General features: G+C 39.1%; 1 protein-coding gene across 5 annotated transcripts in view; it reads right to left on the bottom strand.

Moving 5' to 3' along the window:
• Positions 1-9,184: 9,184 nt before the first annotated feature.
• Fam135b (family with sequence similarity 135 member B) overlaps positions 9,185-25,698 on the bottom strand; it is a 262,597-nt gene continuing 246,083 nt past the window's right edge. For all 5 annotated transcript variants that reach the window (XM_085831356.1, XM_085831357.1, XM_029469991.2 and 2 more), the window contains 7 exons: positions 24,566-24,732; positions 22,062-22,153; positions 19,013-19,110; positions 17,496-17,647; positions 15,572-15,682; positions 13,801-13,914; positions 9,185-11,257 (listed from right to left, as the gene is read on the bottom strand). In XM_085831356.1, coding sequence (XP_085687482.1) covers positions 11,052-11,257; positions 13,801-13,914; positions 15,572-15,682; positions 17,496-17,647; positions 19,013-19,110; positions 22,062-22,153; positions 24,566-24,732 — 940 coding nt within the window. In that variant the 3' untranslated portion in view covers positions 9,185-11,051. The remainder of the gene's footprint in view (positions 11,258-13,800; positions 13,915-15,571; positions 15,683-17,495; positions 17,648-19,012; positions 19,111-22,061; positions 22,154-24,565; positions 24,733-25,698) is intronic.

Below are 25,698 nucleotides of genomic sequence, written 5' to 3'. Positions count from 1 at the left end.
ATGAGACTGGAGATGAATGTCTGCATGAGACATGGGACCTTTCTGCTCCTCATTGGCTCATGGAATCCATCTCTGTGGGAACTAGGATCCAGGAGAGATGAGGGAGGCAGTCACCAATGCTGGGGAAACAGACTCCTGAGACTTGGGGTGCTGATCTAGTATATTGTACAGCAGTAAACATTTTGTTGTTGTTGTTGTTGTTGTTGTTGTTTGCTTTTTGTTTGTTTGTTTGTTTGGTTTTTTTTTGAGACAGGGTTTCTCTGTTTAGCCCTGGCTGTCCTGGAACTCACTTTGTAGACCAGGCTGGTCTTGAACTCAGAAATCCACCTGCTTCTGCCTCGCAAGTACTGGGATTAAAGGCATGTGCCACCACCGCCCGGCTGTTGTTCACTTTCTTGACTGCTTGTTTTTTTGGACCAATGAGGAGTCGTCAGGAGCTCTGGAGTAGCCAATTATCCCATTGTCACTATGGGGGAGGGGCCAGGTTGCCAGCACTCAGGGGGACTTCTATAAAGATGGGGAAACAGCCATTGCCCTGTTCAGGGCCAAATTCTACTAGTTTCCTAAGATCCCATATCTTGTGTCAAGCAGTATGCCAGCAGACATAGTTGTAGCGTGACTTAAAAAAAAAAAAAAAAAAAAAAAAAGAAAGAAATTCACACTATGCTGGCCAGGCCCTGGTGGGCATATCCGGCCTGTTCACATCTATTGGAAACTCTGACTCAAGAGCTCCAAAATCTCTTCCTCCAGCTCACAAAGCTCCTATGGTGGTGGTGGGGGGTCACTACCACACCAGCCCCACTCTTCAAATTCACATAGTCTTTTTGGGTGCATGTTTTGCAAACCCAGACTTTGCCAATGCACCTTTCTCTATGGAACCCAGTTGAGTCTCTGTGTGAAGGAAAACACCACAACAAACTTGGTTCAGGATCAACAGGTAATTCAATCACTGGGCTCAACAACTAGAACCCTAATCTTGTAAGCCATATTAAATATCAAACCTCTGGTGGTGAATCTTAGTGGATTCGCCATCTAAGCTGGGGGCCACTTGTAGCTAAATCTTGTCTTCCCACTGTCCCTGTGCAAAAGCCCATATCTCTCTCCTGCCTCTTCTCTTCCTCTCTCCTCTGAGCACTCATACATTTAGGACAGATTGGCAGCCTCCCTCATTGTCCACCAGGCCCCACTCAGAGGTGCCAGCACTCACACATCACACAGATTGCAAGTTTCTAGAGAAGAATTCATAGGATTGGCATTTACTGCCTGGGATTATAAACCAATGTGACTTTTATAGAAATTTTTTGTACAACTTCAGGTTCAAGAGACCCTTAGAATGTTTAGATGAAATTAGAGCTAGATTTGTCTTGACTTTGTCCGATTTGAACAGGGAACTATTTGTTCATCTTTTCAGAATCTCAGCTTCATTCTCTCTAAATATAGAGGGTAATGTCTGCATCCTTGTCTGTAGCAAAATATGTAAAAGATCCTTGGAAACAGAACCATAAGACGTTCAGAGTGCAGGATTACTCTGCTAGTTTAAACCCATATCTATCTGTCTCATTGCATTTTGAAATCACATTTGGAACTTGGCATGATGCTGATGTCGAATCCGTAGACTCTCTGGAGAGACTCATTGTGATCTCCCCCTATGCTTTCATGGATATAGCATTAAGAGCCTGGGAAGTTATGGGGATGATTCCTCTCCCTGGGCTGTATTCATTTATTTTAGGGCAGCTATGTCTGAGGTATTCCTTGCTCTCTTTGCTAACATTATCTAACTTAGCTCTTGCTGAGCATGGCTGGGTTTCCCCTGCAAATAATATTGTTAGTATCCAAGAATCATTGGAGAAGAACCCCAGATTCAAATATTATACAAAGGCAAAGAGAGTTTATTCTGCAGAAATTACAACATGCAGGGGTCAACCATTCTTCAAAATGTCAACCCACTGAGGGGCACACAATCCCCCTTTTATGTGGGGCCAGGGGAGATTTTCCAGGAGCACTAGGTAATCTCTCATACAATTTGTAGAAGGCAAAGCCATGATATTAGTACAATTTTGATTGGCTACTATGTTAGTTTCTCCATATTTGGTGAAACCATGGAGAATTTCAGAAACCAGCTCTGTCCTGGCCTTGTTATCTCCTCTGACCAGGAGTCCCAGGAGCTGATGCAGTTCTGGAGCTTCCCTTCCTAGTTCAAGATCCTCACTAACTAAAGATCCATTGTCAATGGCTCTTTCTGAGGAGCCCAGTCTGTTGGAAATTAAAATAATGTTAGTCCCTAGGTTTTTTGACCTTTTGAGATATAAGATGCTGTACGTTTTTGTAATTTTTAATAAATTGATTTGCCATAATTCAGTTTATGTAAGCTTCTCTGACTCTTAGGTTTTCTCTTCTCTATAGTCTACCATTCTCTCTTGCCCCTCCCTATTAGGACCCTATTGCTGAAGAATGACCTACTAATCTAGGTCATAGAACCTCTGTCTTTACCTCAGTTGTTCAGCTGTGGTCCTCTGAGCTGAGATAGAGATATTATGGGCAAGAGGTATAGAGAGTATGCCAAGGCTATTATTACTGGTAATTTCTCCTAGGAATGGAAATGGAATGTAAGAAACAGTAGTGCATTCAATAGTCACCAAACAGGGACCAGAGGCACTACAGGAAGCTATATAAGCATCTCTGAATGTGAAATTTTACATAATTTGAGTTATTTGAACAGAGATGTAAATACCATAATTTTCAGCAACTGGATGCTATGTCCTATTCCCCAGCCAGATCCTCTTAGTGCCCATCTAGGGGGTTTCTTTTTTTTTTAATATTTTTTATTACGTATTTTCCTCAATTACATTTCCAATGCTATCCCAAAAGTCCCCCATACCCCCCCACTCCCCTACCCACCCATTCCCACTTTTTGGCCCTGGCGTTCCCCTGTACTGGGGCATATAAAGTTTGCATGTCCAATGGGCCTCTCTTTCCAGTGATGGCCCACTAAGCCATCTTTTGATACATATGCAGCTAGAGTCAAGAGCTCTGGGGTACTGGCTAGTTCATAATATTGTTGCACCTACAGGGTTGCAGATCTCTATAGCTCCTTGGATACTTTCTCTAGCTCCTCCATTGGGGGCCCTGTGATCCATCCAATAGCTGACTGTGAGCATCCACTTCTGTGTTTGCTAGGCCCCGGCCAAGTCTCACAAGAGACAGCTATATCAGGGTCATTTCAGCAAACTCTTGCTAGTGTATGCAATGGTGTTGTCGTTTGGAGACTGATTATGGGATGGATCCCTGGATAAGGCAGTCTCTAGATGGTCCATCCTTTTGTCTTAGCTCCAAACTTTGTCTCTGTAACTCCTTCCATAGGTGATTGTTCCCAATTCTAAGAAGGGGCAAAATGTCCACACTTTGGTCTTTGTTGTTCTTCAGTTTCATGTGTTTTGCAGATTGTATCTTGTATCTTGGGTATACTAAGTTTCTGGGCTAATATCCACTTATCAGTGAGTACATATCTAGGGGGTTTCTTAACTGTAATGTCAGCCATACCAGAATACCCCAAGTCTTTTGTATGGTAAGTATTCCCACTAGTATCCATGCTGCACATGTTCTTTGACCAACTATGAAAAGAAATTCTTCAGCTTTAAAATGATGTGCATTTTAAATGGCCATCTGTTAAAGGCTTAGCCACCCATCTTTCAGATAATTTGAGAAGTGATAAAGCTTTCTGCTGATGAGCATTAGTAGAAGGAATTTATTTAGGTCACTATGTAATATATAATGTTTAAATTTTATATCTTAAAATATTAATAATAGTTAAAGTGACTATGAGAGTACCAGTTGCCCTTCTTTCTGCAAAGGTGAACTGCTTTGATCTACTGCATAATATTACCACAGTCTCAAAACAGTCAGGCAAGGGTACCATAGGCTCAAACACCTGAATCTGCACCACAGTAAAGCTTTTCCTCATTTTAAGCTGATTGTTTCCAGTTCTTTGTTATAGTATTGGAATATTGACTTACACAAAGTCCATCTATACTCCCAAGAGTAGTTATCATATTAATATACCTCATACACACAAGTTCTGGTAAAAGAATTAAAGGGGTTTATTATTGTTATTTTATCATTTGTACACATCACATGTTACACAAAATGCCAACCAAGAAGCAAATGTAGAAAAATAGTGAAACTTATTGGCACGAATGACTGAGTTATGAATGAATTTTTTTTGTGTCACAGACAATCTGCAAGATTGTTTAGGAAACTGATTGTTACATATTTTTTTCAGCAGAGTAAATATGGGTTATAAATCACAGTGGCATCAGGCTATACATACAAGTCCCCTCTTTGAGACCATGACAAAATACTTTACCTCTCTTCATCATCTGAAGGTAGGTAATATTTGCAAAAATAAATAGAAGTTAAAATCAGCAACCTCATAGCCTTATCTTATGTTATCAGTGAACATTAGTCCAAGGCAGTTCCTTGTCTAAGCATGGCCATGCTTGTGGAAGCCATTATGTGCCTCCTATTTGCTCACACAACTATATTTATCTGCTAAGAGGGAAAAAAGCAGAAGCATCCCTTGGAGTTTTTAGAGCATTCAAAGGCTATACATTGCAGCCACCTATCATGCCTCTGGGCAGGAACAGCTCCTTGACAGACTGGATTTTATCATGGACCATTCACCTCTTAAAAACCTTGTACCTTGACAGTGATGAAGGAATGCTAGATTAGGAGTTTGGTCCAGTGTTCGCGCCACAGGATCATATTCTCATTTTACCCCCAGCACTCTTAGTTCAGTCTATCCTGGGATACTCTTGTAGCCATATTTTCCTCCCACCAGATTAAAGAAAGCATCCTAAAACAATCCTTTGTATAGCTAGCAACATTTAGCAAAGAGCCAAGGAACTCTCAAATAAATGATGTTTCTAAGAGAAATATATTTGAGAATGAATTATGGGAAAAACGGATATAAGTCATAGATGTTTTAGCAAGACATAGAAAATGATTATGACTACATGAGCAATGCTATTTAGATACAAAATAATGCAATTTTTCCTTTGCGTGTGTGTGTGTGTGTGTGTGTGTGTGTGTGTGTGTGTGTATTGTGAAAAGAGAGAGAGTTATGCACCTTATTATTAAATTTTCTTGGGGTATGAAAATGAGAAAAATTGTTTTCCATATGCAATAATTTAGCCTTGAGCTAAAAGACATTTAAAAATGCATTTGGGATCAGTATAAAGGAATCAGACTGATAATTACAGATTTCAATTTCTAAATACTCTTAGACGTAATTCTTTTTCCAGATATGTGTCAAAATTGCAAACTTTCCACAACTTTTAGTAATGGTTGATGATATGCCCTGAGTAGAAAAATTATAGAAAATCTAATCAATCACACACTGAATTAACAACCTACAAATGTACAGGGTAGAAACATTTAGGAGCCAAGATGGACTATGTCAACTGATAAAAACCTAAGCCTAAAAGTTTCAGACATGGGACTGTCCCTCAAGCCATCCTTAAATCACTTTTAAGTCACATAGCAAGTTTCTGATTCCAACAACATTGCCCCCACCCCAGTAACCTTTTTGCTACAAAATATTTTCAAGCTTCCCCAGATCTCCAAATTCCTAACTTAGTAATTTCTGTTGCATATTCATTTTCCTTTCTCATCTATTTCTGAATTGCTTTTCAATACTCATTTTCAAAACCTGTTTAATAAATGAGAAGATAGACTCTTCTCATAACACAGAACTCTATTGTACTTTATTATCTTATGATGCTACTGTTCATGGAGCCTCGAATTACCCAGTACTGAGTTGTTCTTACATCATTTTCAGTTGCTCTGGCTGAGATTGAAAACTGAAGAAAAAGCATGAGCTTAAAAAAAATGACCTTTTACAAACCAAACATCCCATAAAACTATTTGTATCCCCTCCATATTCTATTCCAAGCAAATAGTCAAGCTTCAGGTTTTAATGAATGGATTACACATGGTGCTTTCCTTAAGGTACATAACAGAAATATATTAATGTGATGGAAATCTCAAGAGTAGATTAATTTATAAGACCATGAAAACAAAGCTAATGGCAATATATTGGGGCTTGGATTTATTATGCAGAGGGCTAACTCCTCTGTGAATACTTGAGTTGTGGTTCAATCCCCCTTATAAAAAGACTTGTTGTGTGGATGAGTACATAACTGCTAGCCTAGGATGTGAGTGACCGAAAGCACGAGCATCATGGTTTTAGGAATGGTATTGTAGGTAGAAGAAGAAAAGACAACCTGGAGACAGAGGGATGGACCAACATAAGTGATCTGCCAGTCATGGAACACTCCAACTATCCCCCAGCTGCTCTCACTGACAATGATTTGTGATACCATCTTTGTTAATGAAAAATATTTTCCATGTCATCTAACTTGTTGGTTAGGCAGGTGTTTTACATAGGACATTATAATAGAATCTCACAAGGTTATGCATGACTTAGGAGTAGTCTGGTTTTGATGTTTTAAAACTATATCTTTTCCCATTGACTCTGGATTAAAGGTACCATAGCCAAAGAACAGAGTGAAGCCTCAGTGTTCAAGCCTTAACTCCAGAATAGCTAAATACATACTTAACTTCACCCCCAATGTAATTTGAACATGCAACACTGCATGATAACTGCATGACTGGGTTCTGGACCTTCTCCACAGAAAGGAATTCTGTGCATAGCAATGCAATGCTAGTCAAAATCAGATGTCAGGAGAGGTCATGGACACTAAGATGGAATCCACAAGTTTATTTTAGTAAATGGTCATATTTTTCAAATTGCCTTCTAAATATTTATGTCTATATCCATAGGCAAGGTTGCTCTCAACAGAGCAGCTTCTTTTTGCAGTGGGCAGCAGTCATTGCAGAGATGTGTAACTAGTCTGAGTGACAAACCAAAATGGAATATCTATATCAATACTCTACCCTGACTAGGATTAAGGGGCATTGAAGTAATGCAGGGAAACAAGAATATAAGTGCTGGGGAATAGGAAGAATTTGTGAAATGTTGTCTTCAGGACACATCATGTTCATGTATTCACATCAATTATGGTAATTTCCGCAAGACCTACATAATATAAAGCCAACTAAACCTTCCACTTACATGGAGAAATTGATCTCTGGGCCTCACTCATTACCAAGGAGCCACTGACAGTTGCTAACTTCTTGGGGGAGGGAGAATTCTTCTGTAAGTGTGTGACTACTCATGAGTTTCCCATGCTCTGATGGATGACTGCACATCCAGGCATATATGGGTACTACTATTAACTGTACTTAATGAGGCTGGGAGGAGATGAACGGCAGGATGGTTTAAGATAAGTCTGAAGGGGGGTTAGGGATAGGATATGGTCATATTCCATTGTATGCAAGTATGAAATTCTTACAGAATTAATAAAAGAATCTAATTTTTTTTTCAAGCAGCTATTTCATGTTTTGTCTTACCCTGTCAGATGTCACCTTCTCAGGTTACTTATTAGGAAATGCAACAGATATTTCTGCTATGTATCTCCAAAAGAAAAGCTCAGTAAGGAGTGGTAGGAAGAACATAGTCCTGGCAGGGATGGGGAATCAAGGGTCTCTAATACAGGTATAGGAGAGGGCTATGATAACAGAAAGGAGCAGGCTTGCAACCTGAGCATTTCATTTCCAAGTAGATTCTCTCCCTCCTGACATGTAAATAATGGTGACTTCCTCCTGACATGAGAAGAAAATGTTGCATGAATGGAAAATTCTTACACCTTCTTTTGTCAATATTGCTCAGATTCTCCATCTCATCTTTAATATGCCCTCTTGCCTTTATATACATCCATCCCCGCCCCTTAATTTCTTTGGTTATTCTCTTCCCTTTGTTAAAGATTACCTCAAGCAGCCCTTCACCAGCCCTACACTTGGTTCAGCCTTCATATTAAGGCTCAAACATCAAATGTCCCCAGGGAAGAATTCATAAGAGCAGGCACCTTTCCGGTGTAGGCAAAAGTCCTAGCTCTGGGTACTAACAATAGCCCTCCAGTATCCGTAGGTCCCCAAACCTTAATTTTCACTTTTTTTTCTAAGCCAAGAGCTCCCAGACTTACTGATACATCTCAGCACAGAGACAACTCTCATACAGATGTATTTACTTGAGGTATGTCATCATGAAAGCATGCAATGATATCTGGGGATATGGATGAATAGTCTCCTCTTTATAGTCTCGCTTTCAAAGTTATCTGCTTGCTTTTACTGAGACAATGGAGATGAAAATTCTACAACACCCTGCTCCTGGTCATAGTTCTAGCATAGATCTTCTTGAAAAGATCATAACCAAAAGGTATGTTCTTCTTGAGTTCCCAAATGCCATACTTCACATGTTGTCTGTGGGCTTCTGTATGGCATAGATACAAGCTCACAAAGTCATGGAATTATTGATGTTTGTAAGACAGATTTTTTCTTTCATCCTTCCCCATTTTTCAGCACTGCACCTGATTTCTGCTATCACAGAGGTCATTGGTTGACTCCAGACTGCTTTAGGTTTCTATCTCTTTCTCTGAATTTGGTTCACAAGCAACAAATTCCAAATAATATCAAGGTTAGTAATGTTTATTTCTAACTAGTTTGGGGAAACTACTAATCACACAAACAAAACCCAAAAGTAGAACTGAGGATGGAAACATACTGGATCATTATCTTGGCAGGCATTTTGCTTATCACTTTATAATCAATATTAGAATGTCCATGTTTACAGTATACATATACTATTTATGTATATTGATATATATTATATATAGTCTTTAATAGAAATAGACATAAAAAAGCCTTTTCAAATGAGGCATGACACTCAATACTTGACACTCTTATTTACAATACATGAGTACACTTTCTACATGATGATGATGGATTCTCAGAGGCCACATAGGGCTTACAAAGACAGCAGGACACCTAAAAGAGGTGTGCCATGCAGCTGGACAGTTATTGCCTTTAGTTCTCACTATGTCCAGACAGCATATTGAAGTTAAAAATGGCATCTGATTATTGGAAAAGACGATGATCATCAAATTCATTCTGGCTTCATAAATGCTATATGGTCTTCCAAATGACAAGAGGTGGAGAAACGCTGATGACGAGGGTTGGAAACACAACACAAAACAAGCATATCAGACCAAACAGGCAGGGCTCCACACATAGCCAAAAAAAAAAAAAGAAAAGAAAAAAAAAAAAAAAGAAAAAAAAAAAAAGAATTTGCTACAGTATGACCGTGCTGCTGCAAGCAGCAGCACTTATCTGAGTCAGAAGGTCCTGGGTTGTATGACTAGGAAAAAAATTGTTCTCCAAGAAACAAAGCCAAATGTCAGTGCTACTGAGTAGATAGAGTCTGTACCAAAGCCTGACTTGATCTCAGGAGAATGCCCAATGATAAATGCATGCAGTAAAACCAGGATATAAAGAAATGCAGAAATGATCCACGGAGAAACCCTGAGCTCATTCTAGGGAGGTCTACCTTTGCAAAGCTGTCAGTTCCCTCTCAATACCACTCACAATCCACTGTCCTGCAAAGTACTATCTGGATGCATTTCTCATGGTCTGAATTGACTGCATGTATGTGGGTTTATATTTTGTTACATGCACCCATGCTCCCATGGCTTTCTTCTCATGGGATCAGTGAGCTAGGTTTCTATACAGTGCAGTATACTTCTGCAAAAATTATGGGCTTTATCTCCAATGTGATCATCTGTGCTGACCTGGTTCATGCATTGCTTCTATACAGCTAATTTTTTCTCTTTCTGCCTTTTAACCTACACAGTGGGTAGACTTAGGGACCATTTTAAATATCCTGGTTATTTTTAAAACTTCTGCATCAGTCACTTACCAATAACACTTTAGGTCAGGTCTTCAGTCTGGCTTTTGTTTCTCATTCTGATCTTACTTTTTGTCTCTGCTATCTGTTAGTTTCTACAAATGTGGTCTTTCCTAGCCCTTTATTTTCCTAAGGCATAAAGACATCACTATTGAAAGATAACAGCACCCTTCTTAGAGCTCCCCTGAGGTTCTTTATCCAGCATGCCTCCCTTAGGATGCCTTTCTCCTTCCAAAGAGAGGAGCAGCAGCTGGCCATGTTAATGGTTTTGAATTTTTTGCTCTTGCATTCAAGGCTAATCCAGCATTTCTTTGGAAGTGCATCAGCAGGAGTTCCACACATGAATACATTCATCTGACTGCCTCCTTCTGCTATGGAGAGTTTCTCTCAGTCTTCCCTATTTCAGAGAGGAATTTAAACACTCAAAAAAAAAATTTGCAGACTGAACTATGCATAGAAAAAGCTTAAGGAAGTAGGTGGAGCAATTGGTTCAGTATGCTCCCTATAGCTCTTTCTGTTTATACCAAACCTGTATTTATTGACAGTACTACCTTTAGCTCTCTTTTCCCTAAGTCACCCTACCTACTGCTGCTAGAAGATAAGATGTGGATTTATCACATTTGCCTTTGTCCTTTCTTTAGAAAATACAGAGAAGGTGGGAATACGAATAGAATAATCTTTTGATCAAATGGTAAGTTTGATCTATTAAGGGTTCTATTTACAGGAAGATGCCTCACTTCCACACAGAAGTTAACCTGAGTTCTGAAATGTTTGTGTGCACTTAATTGAATCAACACATGATAAAGCTATGACTTAGTGACAAATTGGGAAACTCTAGTTAAGTTGAACCAATTCCCTTGAGCCAGAGTAGTTATAAAGCTGGGCTCACCAATGGCAAGTGTCTGTTTCTTATTTTCTTATATTGTCCCTAGAAGCATCTTGAATGAGACTCGAGGAAGGTAGACAAATTCAAGAAAACATCGTTATCTTTTGCAGTTTGTTCAACTTCCCCAATGTCTCAAATACAAGCATCTCTAGTGTCCAGTCCCACCCCAGCTTTATCCCTCCACACCCTCCACTCTCCTTCTACTCCACTCTGGAATACAGAGATGTGGAAAAGCATGACCTAGCTAAGAACTCAAATGATCTTAAGCAGCTCTGGACAGTCACCCAGGCTGCTCCCTGGAAGCTACTACTTGAAATAGTTGAGTCCTGCCACCAAGAAAAACTTTTCAAGAAAGAGTTCCGAGTCCAGCACGGCTATATGAGCTGCACGTCCAATCAGGGTGTTGGCAGTGTTGGGTAGAGCATGGAACACATTATGTCTGATCAAAGTGCAGTCCTTGGCTTCCACCAGAGGGCCCAAGAGGTTGTTGATCATTTCTGCATACACTGGCCCTGGAGAGAGGGAAACAAGTAAAGGAAATATGAGTGGAATTTAGCAGTATAGTCTAGAGAACAACTCTGCATGTGTGGGGCAGAGAACATAATAGGCAGAGGTTTCCAACCTCATACTAGCAGATGCAAATATGCAAATAAATGAAAATACTACAGTTGGTAAGATTAGCATGCTTTTTTTTTTTTTTTTTTTTGGTGAGCTGAGGGGTGGAGTGCCAATGACATAATGGCCTGGGGTCAGAAGCTACAGCATAAAGGAGAAGATTCCTAGAGGAATGCTTTCTCTCAACAGGGTACTAAGAGGAAGGAGACTCAAGAAACAGTCAAGAGAGATTTGGCTTCTGCTTTCGAAGACCATGGGGCTAGATCCATATGTATATAAATCATGAAAGCAGACATTTCCCTATATTACCAGTTGTTCAAGCAAAACAGCATTCCACTACCCTCAGTTCTGACAGAAATGAGGGGACAATGCGGTTCTGTTGCTATTGAGTTGCTTTATTTTTAAAAATTAAATGTCTCAGTGATGGTGCTTCTATGTAAAAAGTGACTCAATTGCACATTTGCTTTAGATAGTAGGGACATAGAGGCATACTGTAAGAAATCATTGAGCAATGAGCAATGTGGACACCAGAGTCTACAGTTCACATCTCCTCCATCTGCTTTCTTTCTGCAGCATGTTCATGACAAACTTACACCATACAGAATTGATTCTCAACCTGTGTGTCATAACCTTGATGGGAAGATTGAAGGATCCTTTCACAGGGGTCATCTAAGACCATCTGCATATTGATATTTACACTACAATTCATAACAGTAGCAAAATTAGATTTATGAAGTAGCAGTGAAAATAATTTTATGGTGGGGGTTATCAGAAGACCAGGAACTGTATTAAGGGGCTGCTGTATTAGGAAGGTTGAGAACCACTGCCATATAGGAACCACTACTGGGATAATTTTACTGGCCAAAGTGGCTTGTTGACTCTGTGGTGATGGTGGTAACCACAAGCTATGACATTATCATCTATTCCTACCATTAGGTCTTCAAGCTTTTACAATAAGCACTCTAGCCACCAAACCATCATCAAAACCCTGAAAATCTATCACTTGTCAGTTGACACATGGTTACAAAGAGAACAGAAGAAAATGAAGAGGAGGTAAGGGGAGTGGAGAAAGAATTGTTATGATCATAATTGGATAAAGTAGGTTTGACTTTTCCAAATACTCTATGAATTGGTACTTTAATATATTGTTTGTTCAGGTTTGCCTGTCTGTCTGTCTGTCTATCTGTTTGTATGTGTGTATGTGTGTGTGTGTGTTTATTACATCTGTGTTTGAGTACCTTTTGAGGGCAGAAGTGGGAATTGGATTCCTTAGAACTAGAATTACAGGTAGTAAGTAGCTATCTGATATGTATACTGAGATAGAACTCACGTCCTCTGAAAGAGCAGTACATGCTCGTAATCACTTGGCTATCTCTCCAAATTTTTGGAATGGTTTATTTTTTAATAGTTTTCTATTTTTAAGAATAATTTTCTGGCTATATGTGGTAGCAGAGGCAGGAAGGTCTATGAATTCAAGGCCAGTCTTATCTACAAAATAAATGACTTCAGGACATCTAGGACCACAAACTGAGACTGTCTTTAAAAACAAATGAGCATACAACAACAACAACAAAAAAAAAACTTTTTGTGACATGTTTAGACTACTTTCTAGAACATTATGTATGAATGTAAAAACCACAATCCTATTTTCTGCACTAAATTATTAGGTAAATTTCCATCCATGTTCCTATTAGTTCTTGTTAGTTTCAAAAGAAACTTTGAATATTTACATGAGTATCTAGACCTCTGACAGACTAAAAAGAAAAAAGAGAGAGAGAGAGAATATAACAACAACAACAACAAAACCCAATAGCTTTGATATAGCAAAATATATGTATAAACTAATCAATAAAAAGAAACAAGGAATAATTAGCTCATCTCCTGATCCTTGTTGCTTAGGAAACTGGACACCATAGTCAGTTGCCTTCTCCATGGAGCCCCAATAGACTCTACCCCTTGCCTAATTTTCCTCCCATGACACCTGAATGCATTACACACTATTTACTTTCTTTATCCATTGTTCTTTGCTCTCAGCACTTTTGCTTCTCTGGTGCTCTCCTTGGAAAATAAGCCCATAGAGGCCATAGAAAGCATAGATGGCATAGAGGAGGGCATAGAGGGTAGAGCCCATTTCCCAAGTCTGTGTTCATTCTATTTTTCATGGGTAAAATACAAACTGAGATTACCATTTCCAGTCATCTGACAAGCAAATGGATGCTCATATCACATAAAGAAAATAATCTATACTGTTACCAGGAGTGTGTGTGTGTATACCCAGACTGTGTGCTCATACCACCATTCCATTCTAGACTCAGTGCAGCAGTGTGCTAACCCGAGCAAGAGCCCAGCTGTTGCTAATAAATGTACTCAGGATTTCATAAATGTACTTTCACGTTGAAAATGAGAAAGTCCCTTTCAAGAGGACCTATAGCTTACTTACCTGTGTGTCTGTCCTTGAGGGCAGTTTTACACATTTCAATCCTGGCTGAATGAAATGGCACATAGCGGTCTTGGGGAGAAGCAACCAGAACAACGTTTTTAAAATACTGCAGCCCTGTAACAAGAAGGAAGGTGAACACTTTCTACCCAAGCCCTTTACACGGACACAGTCTCTGAGTTGTACACATTTTGAGTCTTTCCCAGAAAATGGCATAAAGAGATACCGGACAGAGTGTTGTGCCTTTGCTGGGGGCTGTTGATCTGAGTACTACCAAATACAGTTGGAAGGAGGCTTATCAGGCACCTGTGGGAAGCTAAGAAAGGAACTCAGTATATTGGGGCTCTTGTGGTTTGGACATAAGATAAATTTCTTGACCTCAAGAGTAGTAGAAGTCAAGGAGGCTCATGGGAGTTTCACTGTGAACATGCAGGAAAGCAAAGAAGACTGCCTAGCCCTGAGAACAAAACATGCCTCCATGGGCTAGAAAATTATAAAGCCCATGAGAAAAAGTTTTTTTATTATTTCCCCTTCTTTCTGACTCCCTAATTTTACTGTCACGTGCAGCAGCAAAGCAGCCTCCAGTCCCCTTGCCTATTTCCTGCCTTGCCTCTTCCAGCCTTGCTTCCTCCAGCTTCAACCCCTCTAGCCTTGTTTTTTCCAGTATTGCCTTCCTACATTGTCGCCCACAGGGAGAATACAAGATCTCCTAACCCAAATGTTAGCTCAGCACAGTGCAGCCTTCAGTGTTCATCATCGACAGCTGGGACAGAGCATGGCATACAGCATGCAGCCTTCACCTCCAGATGGAGCTCTTCTTGCCCTACCTATCCTACTAACTTGTCTACCTTACCCTTAGCAGAACAAGATATTGGCTGACAGCTCAAGGCTGACCCTCACTCTATAGGTCCCCACATCCATGTCCAATATCACAGCTCAGCATCACACACTGAGGCAGAATTCAGGGCAATGGCTGGCTGATATGGGCCCAGGAAGGATCAAGGTAACCCCACAATCAACTTCAGTACAGCATTGTAACAGGACGTTAGCTCTTCACCTCTCCATGGCTGAAGCAAGTTGAGACCTCTTTGTTGACATCTTTGCAATTCGCCATATTTGTATGCCTAGTTCTACCTCTCTTTCTTCCCACAGGATTTATCTGAATATGTCCTCTTGGCCCAGAGAGACAAAAGTATAAAAGTACAGGCTTGAGCATATAAATGAATCGGATCCAGGAGTATCAACACATGCTTATATGATGCATCTGGGCAGGCCTGTTGTGCAGCAATGCTGTGTAGACCAATTAGTTGGTGGCCCTGCTCCCTTTGCAGACATGGACAAGTGGTCCATGATTGATGCTTTCCTCTACTGTGGTCTCTATGATCTAGGCTGAGTTTTTACGCTACTCTTTGCATTATCATCACAGGGTGGGGGAAAGTATAAAAGGAGGTTCCTGTGGGAACACATATAATACGCTATTCACTCTTTTTGAGGATGGATCTACACAGTTAAAGGGGAAACACAGTACTGGCTGTCAGCATAGTACACTACATGACTGACAGGAAATAGAAGTCACAGCTTCTGGGCACTGCATTGACCCTATACACGCTGTGTCACACAGGATATGTTTGAGACATGCTGACATGCTGATCCCCTCAGCAGGTTGAAGAGACACTGCTAGACATCTCACTATACTTCACAGAAACAAATGAACACAGCATCAGGGATATTCTGTTTTCAACTCTCAACCTCAGGTGCCAAGCAAATCACACACCTGTTTTTTGGCTAAGTTGGTAAAGGAAACATTTGCGCAGATCAGCATTATCCCTGAAGGTCAGCTGTAAAAGGGAGCCAGATTTCTTTAGTTTCTGCATGAGCCACAAACCTAGGAAAAGGGAAATGAAGATTTAAAAACAGGACAAAACAAAGTCAGAGAAGATATTTTTTCAACTAGCTTTAAATAAAGAGAGCAATGAAAAATTTATCAGAAAATTAAGAGTTAAATTTTGTATAGTTTGCTTTAATTTTGGGTTGTATGGGTATTAGGTTTGAGTGTGCACAGAGACAAGAATATCAGGTGTCTAATGAATATCAGATACCTGATCTACCACAATTATTTTATTGAACACTGAGGGAGGCTGAGAGCAGCAAGCCCTAGGACCCTTCCCTTCTCCATCTCCTCTCCCCAGAGCATTGGGCTTACAGCTGTGGAGGGGCACACATGGATTACTTCGAGAGTACTAGAGACTTGAATCCACATCCTTATACATATGCAGCCAAGGTTCTTATCTATGATTTGTGCCTCGGTCCCAAAATTTACATTTTTAGTATTGGTAACAGGAGTATAAAATTGTTCTGAAAAATGATATAGCAACAGGTTTCTTAGTTTATAAAACAAGGCATTCTGTGATCTCTCTTTGGGCTCCTTCAGTGAAGGAAGCCAAAGGAAATTGTACCCAATCGAGGTCCATAGACTGGAAAACTAGAATAGATTTACAGAGACAATGCAATGTGTAAGTAGATGCTTACCAGAGTTCACTATGTATCAACAACCAAGGAATGAATGACCCAGAATACGGGTTGGTGAGTTTGCCTTGTAACTTTCCTTTTTAATTCTCAACATGTGTTTGCCCACTTACACAACCATGAATGTATGCAGCATGAGCACACCCATGTGAGTCAGATCTCTGTGCAGGAAAATTCCCCATCTGCAGGGTCAGTACACCAAGGATTAAAAGTATTTTTTCAATAGTTGTATAGACTGAGCACATGCAGGGTTTTTTTCTAGACATCAACCATAGACAACATTGTGCTTCAATTTCTTATATAACATTTGTAATTTTTTAGGAATTAAATCAGTCTGGAGATGATATAAAGTATGAAAAGGTTTGTCTAGGTTATATGTAGAAACTATGAGCTGGGCAGTGGTGGCACATGCCTTTAATCCCAGCACTTGGGAGGCAGAGGCAGAGGCAGGCAGATTTCTGAGTTCGAGGCCAGCCTGGTATAAAGTGAGTTCCAGGACAGCCAAGGCTATGCAGAGGAAACCCTGTCTCGAAAAAAAAAAAAACAACAAACTTAAAAAAAAGAAAGAAAGAAAGAAACTATGGGAGTTTACATGACAGACTTAAGAATTTATAACTTTTGGTATTTGTAAGTGTCATAGAAGCAATCAGCAATAGATAGTAAAAAAGAAATATGAATACACACATTACATGCATGTTTATACATATATGCAAAACATGTTTATATATATATATACATATAATATACACACTAGAAACATGTATACTCATATGGCATATACATGTAGACAAACATCTTGATTTCAGAGAGAGTTAATGAATATTATAGGGTAAGAGGCCTTAGTCAAATTCAACAATTAGAAAATAAGTTCCACATGTGAGAGCAAACACACAGTGTTTGTCCATCTGGCCTTAGGTGGTTAACATGCTATCTTTCAGTTCTGTCTGGTTATATTTTCAAATTTCATAATTTCATTTCATTTCCTTTGCATTTGAATAAAAATTCCATTGTGTATATGTACCACATTTCTATACTGAATCTCCATACCCCAACCCCCAACTCTCATCCATTTGTGAGAGTTATACTATTCCATCTATAACTTCTGTCTCCGGCTCTAAGTTCCTGATGCCTCTGATAAATTTTGGAAAGTAATGAGGGTGTAGAAGACTTACCAGTACTAACCAGGGTGCTATTGTTGTACAGAGTCCCCAGGTGAGGCCCAGACAATGACAAGAATGTGTGGAGTTTGTTGAGGTAATACCGGAACCGGGGTCTTGTAAGGACGGATCTGATGATAATGTTGCCAAGAGAATGGCCGATGAAGCTGTTTAGAGGCAGGAATGACACTTGTCAATGACAACAGGGGACTGCTGCTCAGGAACAGGTTGGGATGAGAAAGACCAAGGTCTTAGCACTGTCCACCTCCCCAGGTGCAGAGGCCCTAGCACAATACATGATGACTATGGATTCATTTTTGTCTGGCGCTTGGGAATGGGAGCTTTATGCCAGTATGGAGAGCTGTGGGAGAATGGCTATGTTTACCTCAGATCTCTATTACTATAGCAGTCCCCCTTGATCTTTGGTTCTCAGACCTCTTCTAAGCCCATCTGGTGACAGCATGGAGTCCTTACTCAAGTCTATATATCTAAATATTGTGCTCTCCTGGTCACTTGCAAACTAAAATACTGGACCCTTACACTTTCCTAAGAGACTATTAATCTCAGCTCCAATGACTGCTCTGACTCCACTCGTCCCCTCATCTCTCTGCACAGGTACTGAGCTGCCTGCTTGCACTTACACTGACTGACTGGCTATCCTCCTACATGCCCTGTTCAAGATTCCTGCTTCCTTCAGATCCATAAATTCAATATGTCATTCATATTTCAATTAATTATTTATCAAAACACTATATCATGATAGGCATGCTGCCTTACCTCCTCTCACAAAAAGTATAATACCAGCAAAGTAAAGATAAAGGTGTTAGCCTACACAGTTGGAGTGCCTGAACTGTGTCCCATCATTAAAACCAAACCTCTAAAAAGGAACTCCTTATTTGTGGAATAAATATATTATACCCTACCTCTGGAGACTAAAAACAGAATAACTGATACCCTGACCTTAGTCCTGTGTTGATGTATCTATATGCTAAAGAAAAATGCAGGCTGCTTCCTTTGTCCCAGGTTTTCTAAATATTTAGATAAATGTTTATTCCATATTGTAAGGATACATTTGGCACTGGCTGAAACCCTTTAATTGGACAGGAGATTCCTTTGGGATTCTAGTATATCTATTTCCTGACAATCCAATTAAGATGTCAAAAAGTGCAGGTTCAAAGATTTGAAAAGCTTTCAAAAAGTTACACACTCAGTACATGGCAAAGCCTAAACTTGTGAGAATTCTAACATAAATTCAAGCCTAGAGATTGTTATATTAATTCCAAGAGTCTTACTGAGTAGTAGCAACATACTTATCCTTATGAGAGATATTATGAGAGATATATAGATGATAAACCAGACTAGATACTCACTCATGCATTTCCTCCTGCCTCAAAGTAACCAGATTCATTAAGAGCCAAAAGTTCAGTTATCACAGTGGCTCCTAGGAGACTCTTAAGGTTCATATATGACAAACATTCAAAAACAGGTCACCCATCTTCCCTCAGCATTAGCTACCTGTGGTTTCCTTTTACCTAATTCGGGATATGGAGAGGTTGTACAACTGGATGTGTTGAATAATCTCATCCAACAATCGATCTGTCATGGTATCAAAATCTGCAAATGTATCCGTCTGGAAGAAGAGAAGGGAGAAGGTATTGGGAGAAGTTATGGCTTCTACATAAAGGAATTCTCTTTCATTAAACAGCATATTTTTTGGAAAGGCGTGTAAGCCTCTTGTAGGGGTTATAGTTTGCAATGTAACTTTAAGAAAAAGATCCACTGTGGCTCTAATGAAGAAGCTGGCTATATGCTAAGAAGTCTTAAGTTAAGGGAATGCAGTGTAAGATCTGAGTATATGTTCTTAGCATGTGGTACCTACTGTCACAACTTGAGCTCACTGTGTCTGCTGCCATTACTTCCAAGAGGAGAAATTGGGCCCTGCTAGGGGAGACCACTTGCTCACTGTGTATGATCCAGGATTCACACCAAGATATGCCTGACCCTTGTGTTGCATGGTTGTTTGTGTTTTGTTGTTGTTATGGTCTGTTTGTTTGCTTGCTTGGTTATTTTTTTTTTGTCATCTTGACAAAAGTTAAGGATACTCAGGAAGAAGGAAACCCATTTGAGAAAATGTTCCCACTAGATTGGCCTGTTTGCAAACCTATAGTGTATTTTCTTGACTGTTAATTGATGTGGGAAGGCACAGCTGGCTGTGTGTACTCCTAAACATGCAGCCTAAGCAAGCCATGAAGAACAAGCCAATAAGCCCTGTTCTTCTAAGACTTCTGCTTTAGTTCCTGCTTCCAAGTTCCTGCCTTGAGTATCCACCCCCACTTTCCTCAGTGATGGACCATGATGTGGTGATATAAGTGAAATAAATCCTTTCTTCCACAAATGACATTTTGGTCATGGTGTTTATCACAGCAATACAAAGAAAAATGGACAGACTTTAAAGCTGCTGCTTTCTAACCTAGCACAGCCTTCAGGTTACAAATTAATGTCCAGACATCAGCTTTGGGAAAGGTTTGAAAGCCATTCATGTCTTATGAAGGATGGCCAAATGATAGAAGAGGGGGAAATTCCACACATCTCTAAGTACTTGAAGACATAACAGATTGGTCTACATAACTAAATTTTGGGAATATGATTGAGAGCAAGAGAGAAGCTTATTTAAGCAAAAACATCCATCATAAACAGTGCAGGAGTAACAGTATCTTGGGATACCCAAACTTCTAGCCAAAATCTCTCACGAGTATTCATTTTGATGGTGAAGAATTGAGTATACCTGAGGAAGAAGCTACAAAGAGATAGATGACCCTTAAGTCTATGGTCATCTGAAATTTGCAGCAAGAGAGGGACACAGTACAGTGGTACTTCTGCTAGACTTCATACAATATGATATTATCTGCAGCTCTTGCTTCCCCTGAGCCACTGTCTGGGTTCTGTGGCTTCCACGGCCTGAATTTGTATCTCTTTGGCCCTTAAAAGTGGAGAATGTAACATATTCATCATCATCTTTTAAAGACTCTTGAAAACGTTAACATACCTAAAACTGGTGCTGCAATGATCATGACCTAGTTTCAAAGCATCCTTCTGCTCCCTTGAAATTACCGGTTAGTTTATTCATTACTTTATAACTGTATGATAGAGAAACCTGTTTTCACTATGATGAAAAAATGCTCTGAAAAACCACTGTAAGGTACAAAAGCATCCCAGAGGCTCCACAGTCAGGGTGCTTTGAAAGTACCTATGCATTCTGTGTTCTTTGCAAGACTTTCAGTGAAATAGCACAATAGTACTTATTTATTATTGAGAGGAGTCCCTCCACTTCAGTGACTTGCAGAGAGATGTGTTTCAAACAAGCTGGTAAAACCTATGTGGCACCCAGATGTCCTGGAACACATCACAGAGTACATGGAGGGGCATCCAATAAAGGCTGGATTCCTGGCATGATCTCTGCTACTAACCGTATCCATCTTCCTTAAAAAGTAAACTTCACTAGGATAAAGCCAAGTCAAGTTCAAAGACCACTGCTCACTCATTTTTCTGCCCCCTTCTCTGAATAATCTGGGCAATCTACCTCAAGACATAGCCACATAAATGATCTGAAATTTTGTATGACTTCCTGTTCTTCAGGTCAGAGGGAAGATTTTCTGCAGAGCTCATGAGCTCCATGCCGTTTGCTTTACAGAACTGTTGCTAGGAGTTAGCAATTGAACTGCTTTGAAGCTGGAATAGAGAAATGACAAGTTTACCCTGAAAACAAAAGGCCCTTGAATGACGGTTCTCCTAACTTTCTCCCTCACATTTTACTGCCTGTCTCATGGCCTAGAACATGAGAGTGCCAAAAGCAGGCAAGGAAACTAAGCACTAGCTGTTGAGGGATGAGCTAGGGCTTTTCAGCTCTTAGACATTTATTAACTTATATGTGCATGAAAGTCAATAGACACCTTGGGAGAGTTGGTCCTTACTTTCTGGAATGTAAGCCTCAGGGATTGAAATAAGACTATTAGGCATGGCAACAAATGCCTTCTCAGGTTCTGACTACCATTTTCATTAATCATGTGACCTTTTTCTTGATTATAAATAACTATATTCTTCTGAAGGATGCTTGTGACTCTTTTTGTCTCTCACTCTCTGCCCATGCCTATAGCTTGCTTATAGATTTACCAATGTCTCTTTGACTCTTAACACTTCTTTAGAGTCACAGCCTCAGTCTACCACATCTGATTATAAAAGCAATCATCCAATCATCATCACCTGGCTCCTTAGTGGCATGTGACCATGGCCTTTCCCCAGTGTAACTACGTGGATGCCCACATAGTTGGTACTCTAAGCAGCCACAATTGCAATGCTCAGTGAAGCCAGAGGTTTCCACTCAGTAGTTACACACCAACTTCTACCCCCATTTCATACTTTTTCCTCATACTTCCAAAGTAATACAGTAAGGGTCCTCCCCTTCAAATCACCCAAGCACTTGGATATTCTTCTTCAATGGGCCCCATAACTCATGTGTCTTGGTGCCTTTAAGCAGCTCCTCAAATCCAATGTTCTCTCAGTCCAACATTTCTGTCCTTGTACCTGATTCTTTTCAGACATTAAGAAGTCCAGTTTTCCCCCAGGGAGTCCCAGTTCTATGAATGTCTTCACCAGCCGGAGGTCTGCACTGTTGCCTGAAAATGACAGATAACCCCATAATAAGTCACAAAAGGTTTCTTTCTCTCCCTTTCTCAGATTACAGTTGGATTTTCCTTTGAATTTCAGCAGATATAAAAAAAAAAACTGGAGTAACTCCACATGTTCTTCTCTTGCTACCCCAATCCCTGTATACACACAGAGGTATGCTCTTTTAAATGGTCCTTCTTCAGTGGAATTATACCTTGACCTGGCATACCAGCTTTCTTTCTTTCCCAGAAAACTATCCTCTCACTAGCTTTTTGGAAGGAGCTACCTAATGATGGCACAGTGTGCCAGTCCCCTCTTAAGTTATTTGCCTATCACTTATAGGTAAGTAGGAAGGAATGAATAGTCAACTATGGTTCAGTTGACTAAATAGAGGGAGAATTCACCCATGGGCCATGGTATAATGAATTAGTAAGCTTGCAGATGTCCAAGCATACCATCAAGGACCAAGAAATGAAAGGTTGGTAGTTCCAGGAAGACACTACGATGAGAGGCACAAACAGCATATAGAACATGTTGTTGACATAAAAAGTCACACAAAAAGTGAATTTGATACAACAGACTAGGTTAGGCATAAATTTTACTTGGGTCATGGGGATTCCATTGTATCTATATTAATGTGTGGTTTGTTTCTCTCCTGGATCCCTATAGAGTTAAAAAAGGGTGTTGCAAACTATTTGAGATTTTGGTAGTATGCTTTTCCATGTAAGCCAACCCTATAGGTCATGGTTTCAGATAACTTATACACTGTAAGTGTATTTTATATAATTTTATATCATTCAGTATACATTTCCTCAATGATTCCAAAGGTGTATAAAATAATCACATGAAATTTAGAAGAACTAAAGATTTGAGACCAACAAACCTGTAGGCTCCAGGTCATCTTTTAGGAGAAATGCATTTTTAAATGAAAATTACACTATACTGTTTATGTCAATAAGTATATGCTCTTTGGCTTCACTCACATTATGGCTTAAATTTCCCTACTGATATTTTGGTAGTGGTTTTTAAAATGTTGATGTTGTTTATATTTAACATGAAAAGTCTGGGAATACAATATCCTTCTCTACTCAAGATGTTAAGAATAAAAGAAGTTGCTGAACCTAAAACTTTCTAAAACAATTCTACTTAATAATGTGTTAGACTGAAAACATTTACAAGAAGATACATTTTAGGCTTTTGGCAAAACGGAGAGGCTATAAAAATATTCATAATTTATCTTAGTGTACTCAGTTCTTGATATAAATGTTATTGGATAGATTTAAACAATAGATCTTATAATATTCTGAAGAGGTTATATACATGTACCATGACTATTGAAGTAATATTATTAAATCTCTCTTTGTTACCACTTGGGGTTTTTTGGTTTTGTTTTTGTTTTTACCTGTGGCCTGAGTGATGCTGTCATCAGCATTACTGCTCTCTAAAGATACATTCCAATACTGGCAAATCATCTCTATTTTTGTTGTACAACTCTGTTTTTAATATGCATGAGGTTAAAAAAAAAGGCCTATTGCCTAACCAGAGTTCTTGCATTAAAGATTTATTTTTATTATTGTTATTTATGTGTATGTCTAGGGGAGTGAGTCCCACAGGTATCCAGGTAGTGTCAGAGATCAGAAAAGGGCATTAGATTACTTTAGTGATGGAGTTACAAGCTGTTGTCTGCCACTCACTTATTCATTACAGGCAATGAGAAGCAAGCTTATGTCCTCTGGAAGAGCACCAAGTGTTCTTAACCACTGTGCCTTTCTCTGGGTCCCCAGATTGCTTACATGCAAAGAATTTTAGAATTTTCAAAATAATAGGGGCTCACTCTTTAGTGACATTGGACTGATGAATATAAAGGTCAGTTTTTATCTCTACAAATCCTAGACCATGGTAGTGTCTAGTAAACAAAAGATGGCATATAAGTATAAGATGAAAATAGTCAAATAGTTGCAAACACTAACCCAGGGTCCTTAAAATCCATCCTTTATTCCTTCCTCTCCATTTCTTCTTCTAAAATAAGGCTCTGTTGACTCACAAATTCCACTAATTCCTTCATTCCATTGAGATATTCATTCCAATGCATCCATCTCTTCATTCATTTACCCTACATTCATTCCATTAATTATACAATTTCTTAGTTCATTCTATTAATAAAATTCTCATCAGTGATTTAATTAATTCATGAATTAATTCATATACATAATATGCATGCATGTGCACACATATATATGTGTCTATATATATGCATACACTTGCACATATATACATATATACACACATATATATTCTTGTGCCATTATCTTTTCCTTGATAGTATTTTTTTTCATATTTAGTAGCTTTTAGATTGAATGCCTGTCTAAATTACTGAATGTAAGATAGTAATTGGAGATGTAAACTTCTTTAGAACTTACCATCCAGGCCATGGACACAGACCACCAGGTGAATCCCATCTTCCAAGTTTTCCTCCTCTTCCTCTGGTGGGAAATATGGTATGTCAGAAGCTAGTACAGATAAGTCACTGTACAGAAATCCTTCAATCTTCAGTTCTTTTTTAAACTTTTCTTTGGCCTGATAAAAACTGGAGAATATACCAATTAATCACAAGCATGCTGTGTATTCCATGTTGAGCAGGGAATCAGTTGGACTGTTATGTAGGACTGATGACTATTCACAATCAAATTGTCTTCTTAACATCAATTACTAAATATCTCTTAAGGGAGATGCTGTCCTTAATAAATGGGCAGGAAACTATCCCCAAGTAAACTAAAAAAACAAAAACCAGAAATTTTCATTATGAAATTTTCTATTTTAATCTTGAATTGAATAGGAGACTGGGTTAAGAGACAAGAATCTGTGCAGTTATAGGTTGCAAATACGTTTAAAATTCTCTTCTGATCGAAGTCCCTTTTCTGTCATACAGGCCTACCATGGCTTAGCTTCTACCTCATATTCAAGTACTATCAGCATTCCAAAGATCAATACAAGTTTGAGGGGTTGGGGTTTCTTTCTTTTGTTTTCTTTTTGTCTGTTTGTTTTCTAGTCACTACCATAAACTGGTTTGGCATGGCTTGGTTTCTTGGTGCCTATGTGTATTCTGGCATTCTGAAACAACTTTTATACTGAGCTAAGATGTTGTTTGTATGCTTGCTTGACAAGATGGTGGTTAACCACATTGAGTGGTTAACTCAAGGTTATAATCTTGGTTTTAACACTTCTGATATCTGCTGGGTATCTAAAATGCTTGGGACTAGAAGAGTTTTATGTGTAAATAAATATAATGCAGGCCAATGATCAAATGATTTCAAGTTTCAGTGTTTTAAGATGTAGGGATATATACATGTATGTGGTGAATTAACTTGATGCTGAGACTATGTCTATACACTGAATTAAGTTTTGTTTTTTATATGGCCTAAGCTCATTATATAAAGGTAAAACAATTTACCATAATAGTTTTATTAGGGCTGAACATGATACAATTTCATGGTGCAAAATTCTCCATAAGTTTTGTCACACCAGTTTTCAAACATATTTTAGATTTCAATAG

Source organism: Mus caroli, unplaced genomic scaffold, assembly GCF_978045245.1.
Source record: "Mus caroli unplaced genomic scaffold, Mus_caroli_1 scaffold_16, whole genome shotgun sequence".
NCBI lineage: Eukaryota > Metazoa > Chordata > Mammalia > Rodentia > Muridae > Mus > Mus caroli.
This window is presented reverse-complemented; position numbering and strand designations above follow the sequence as displayed.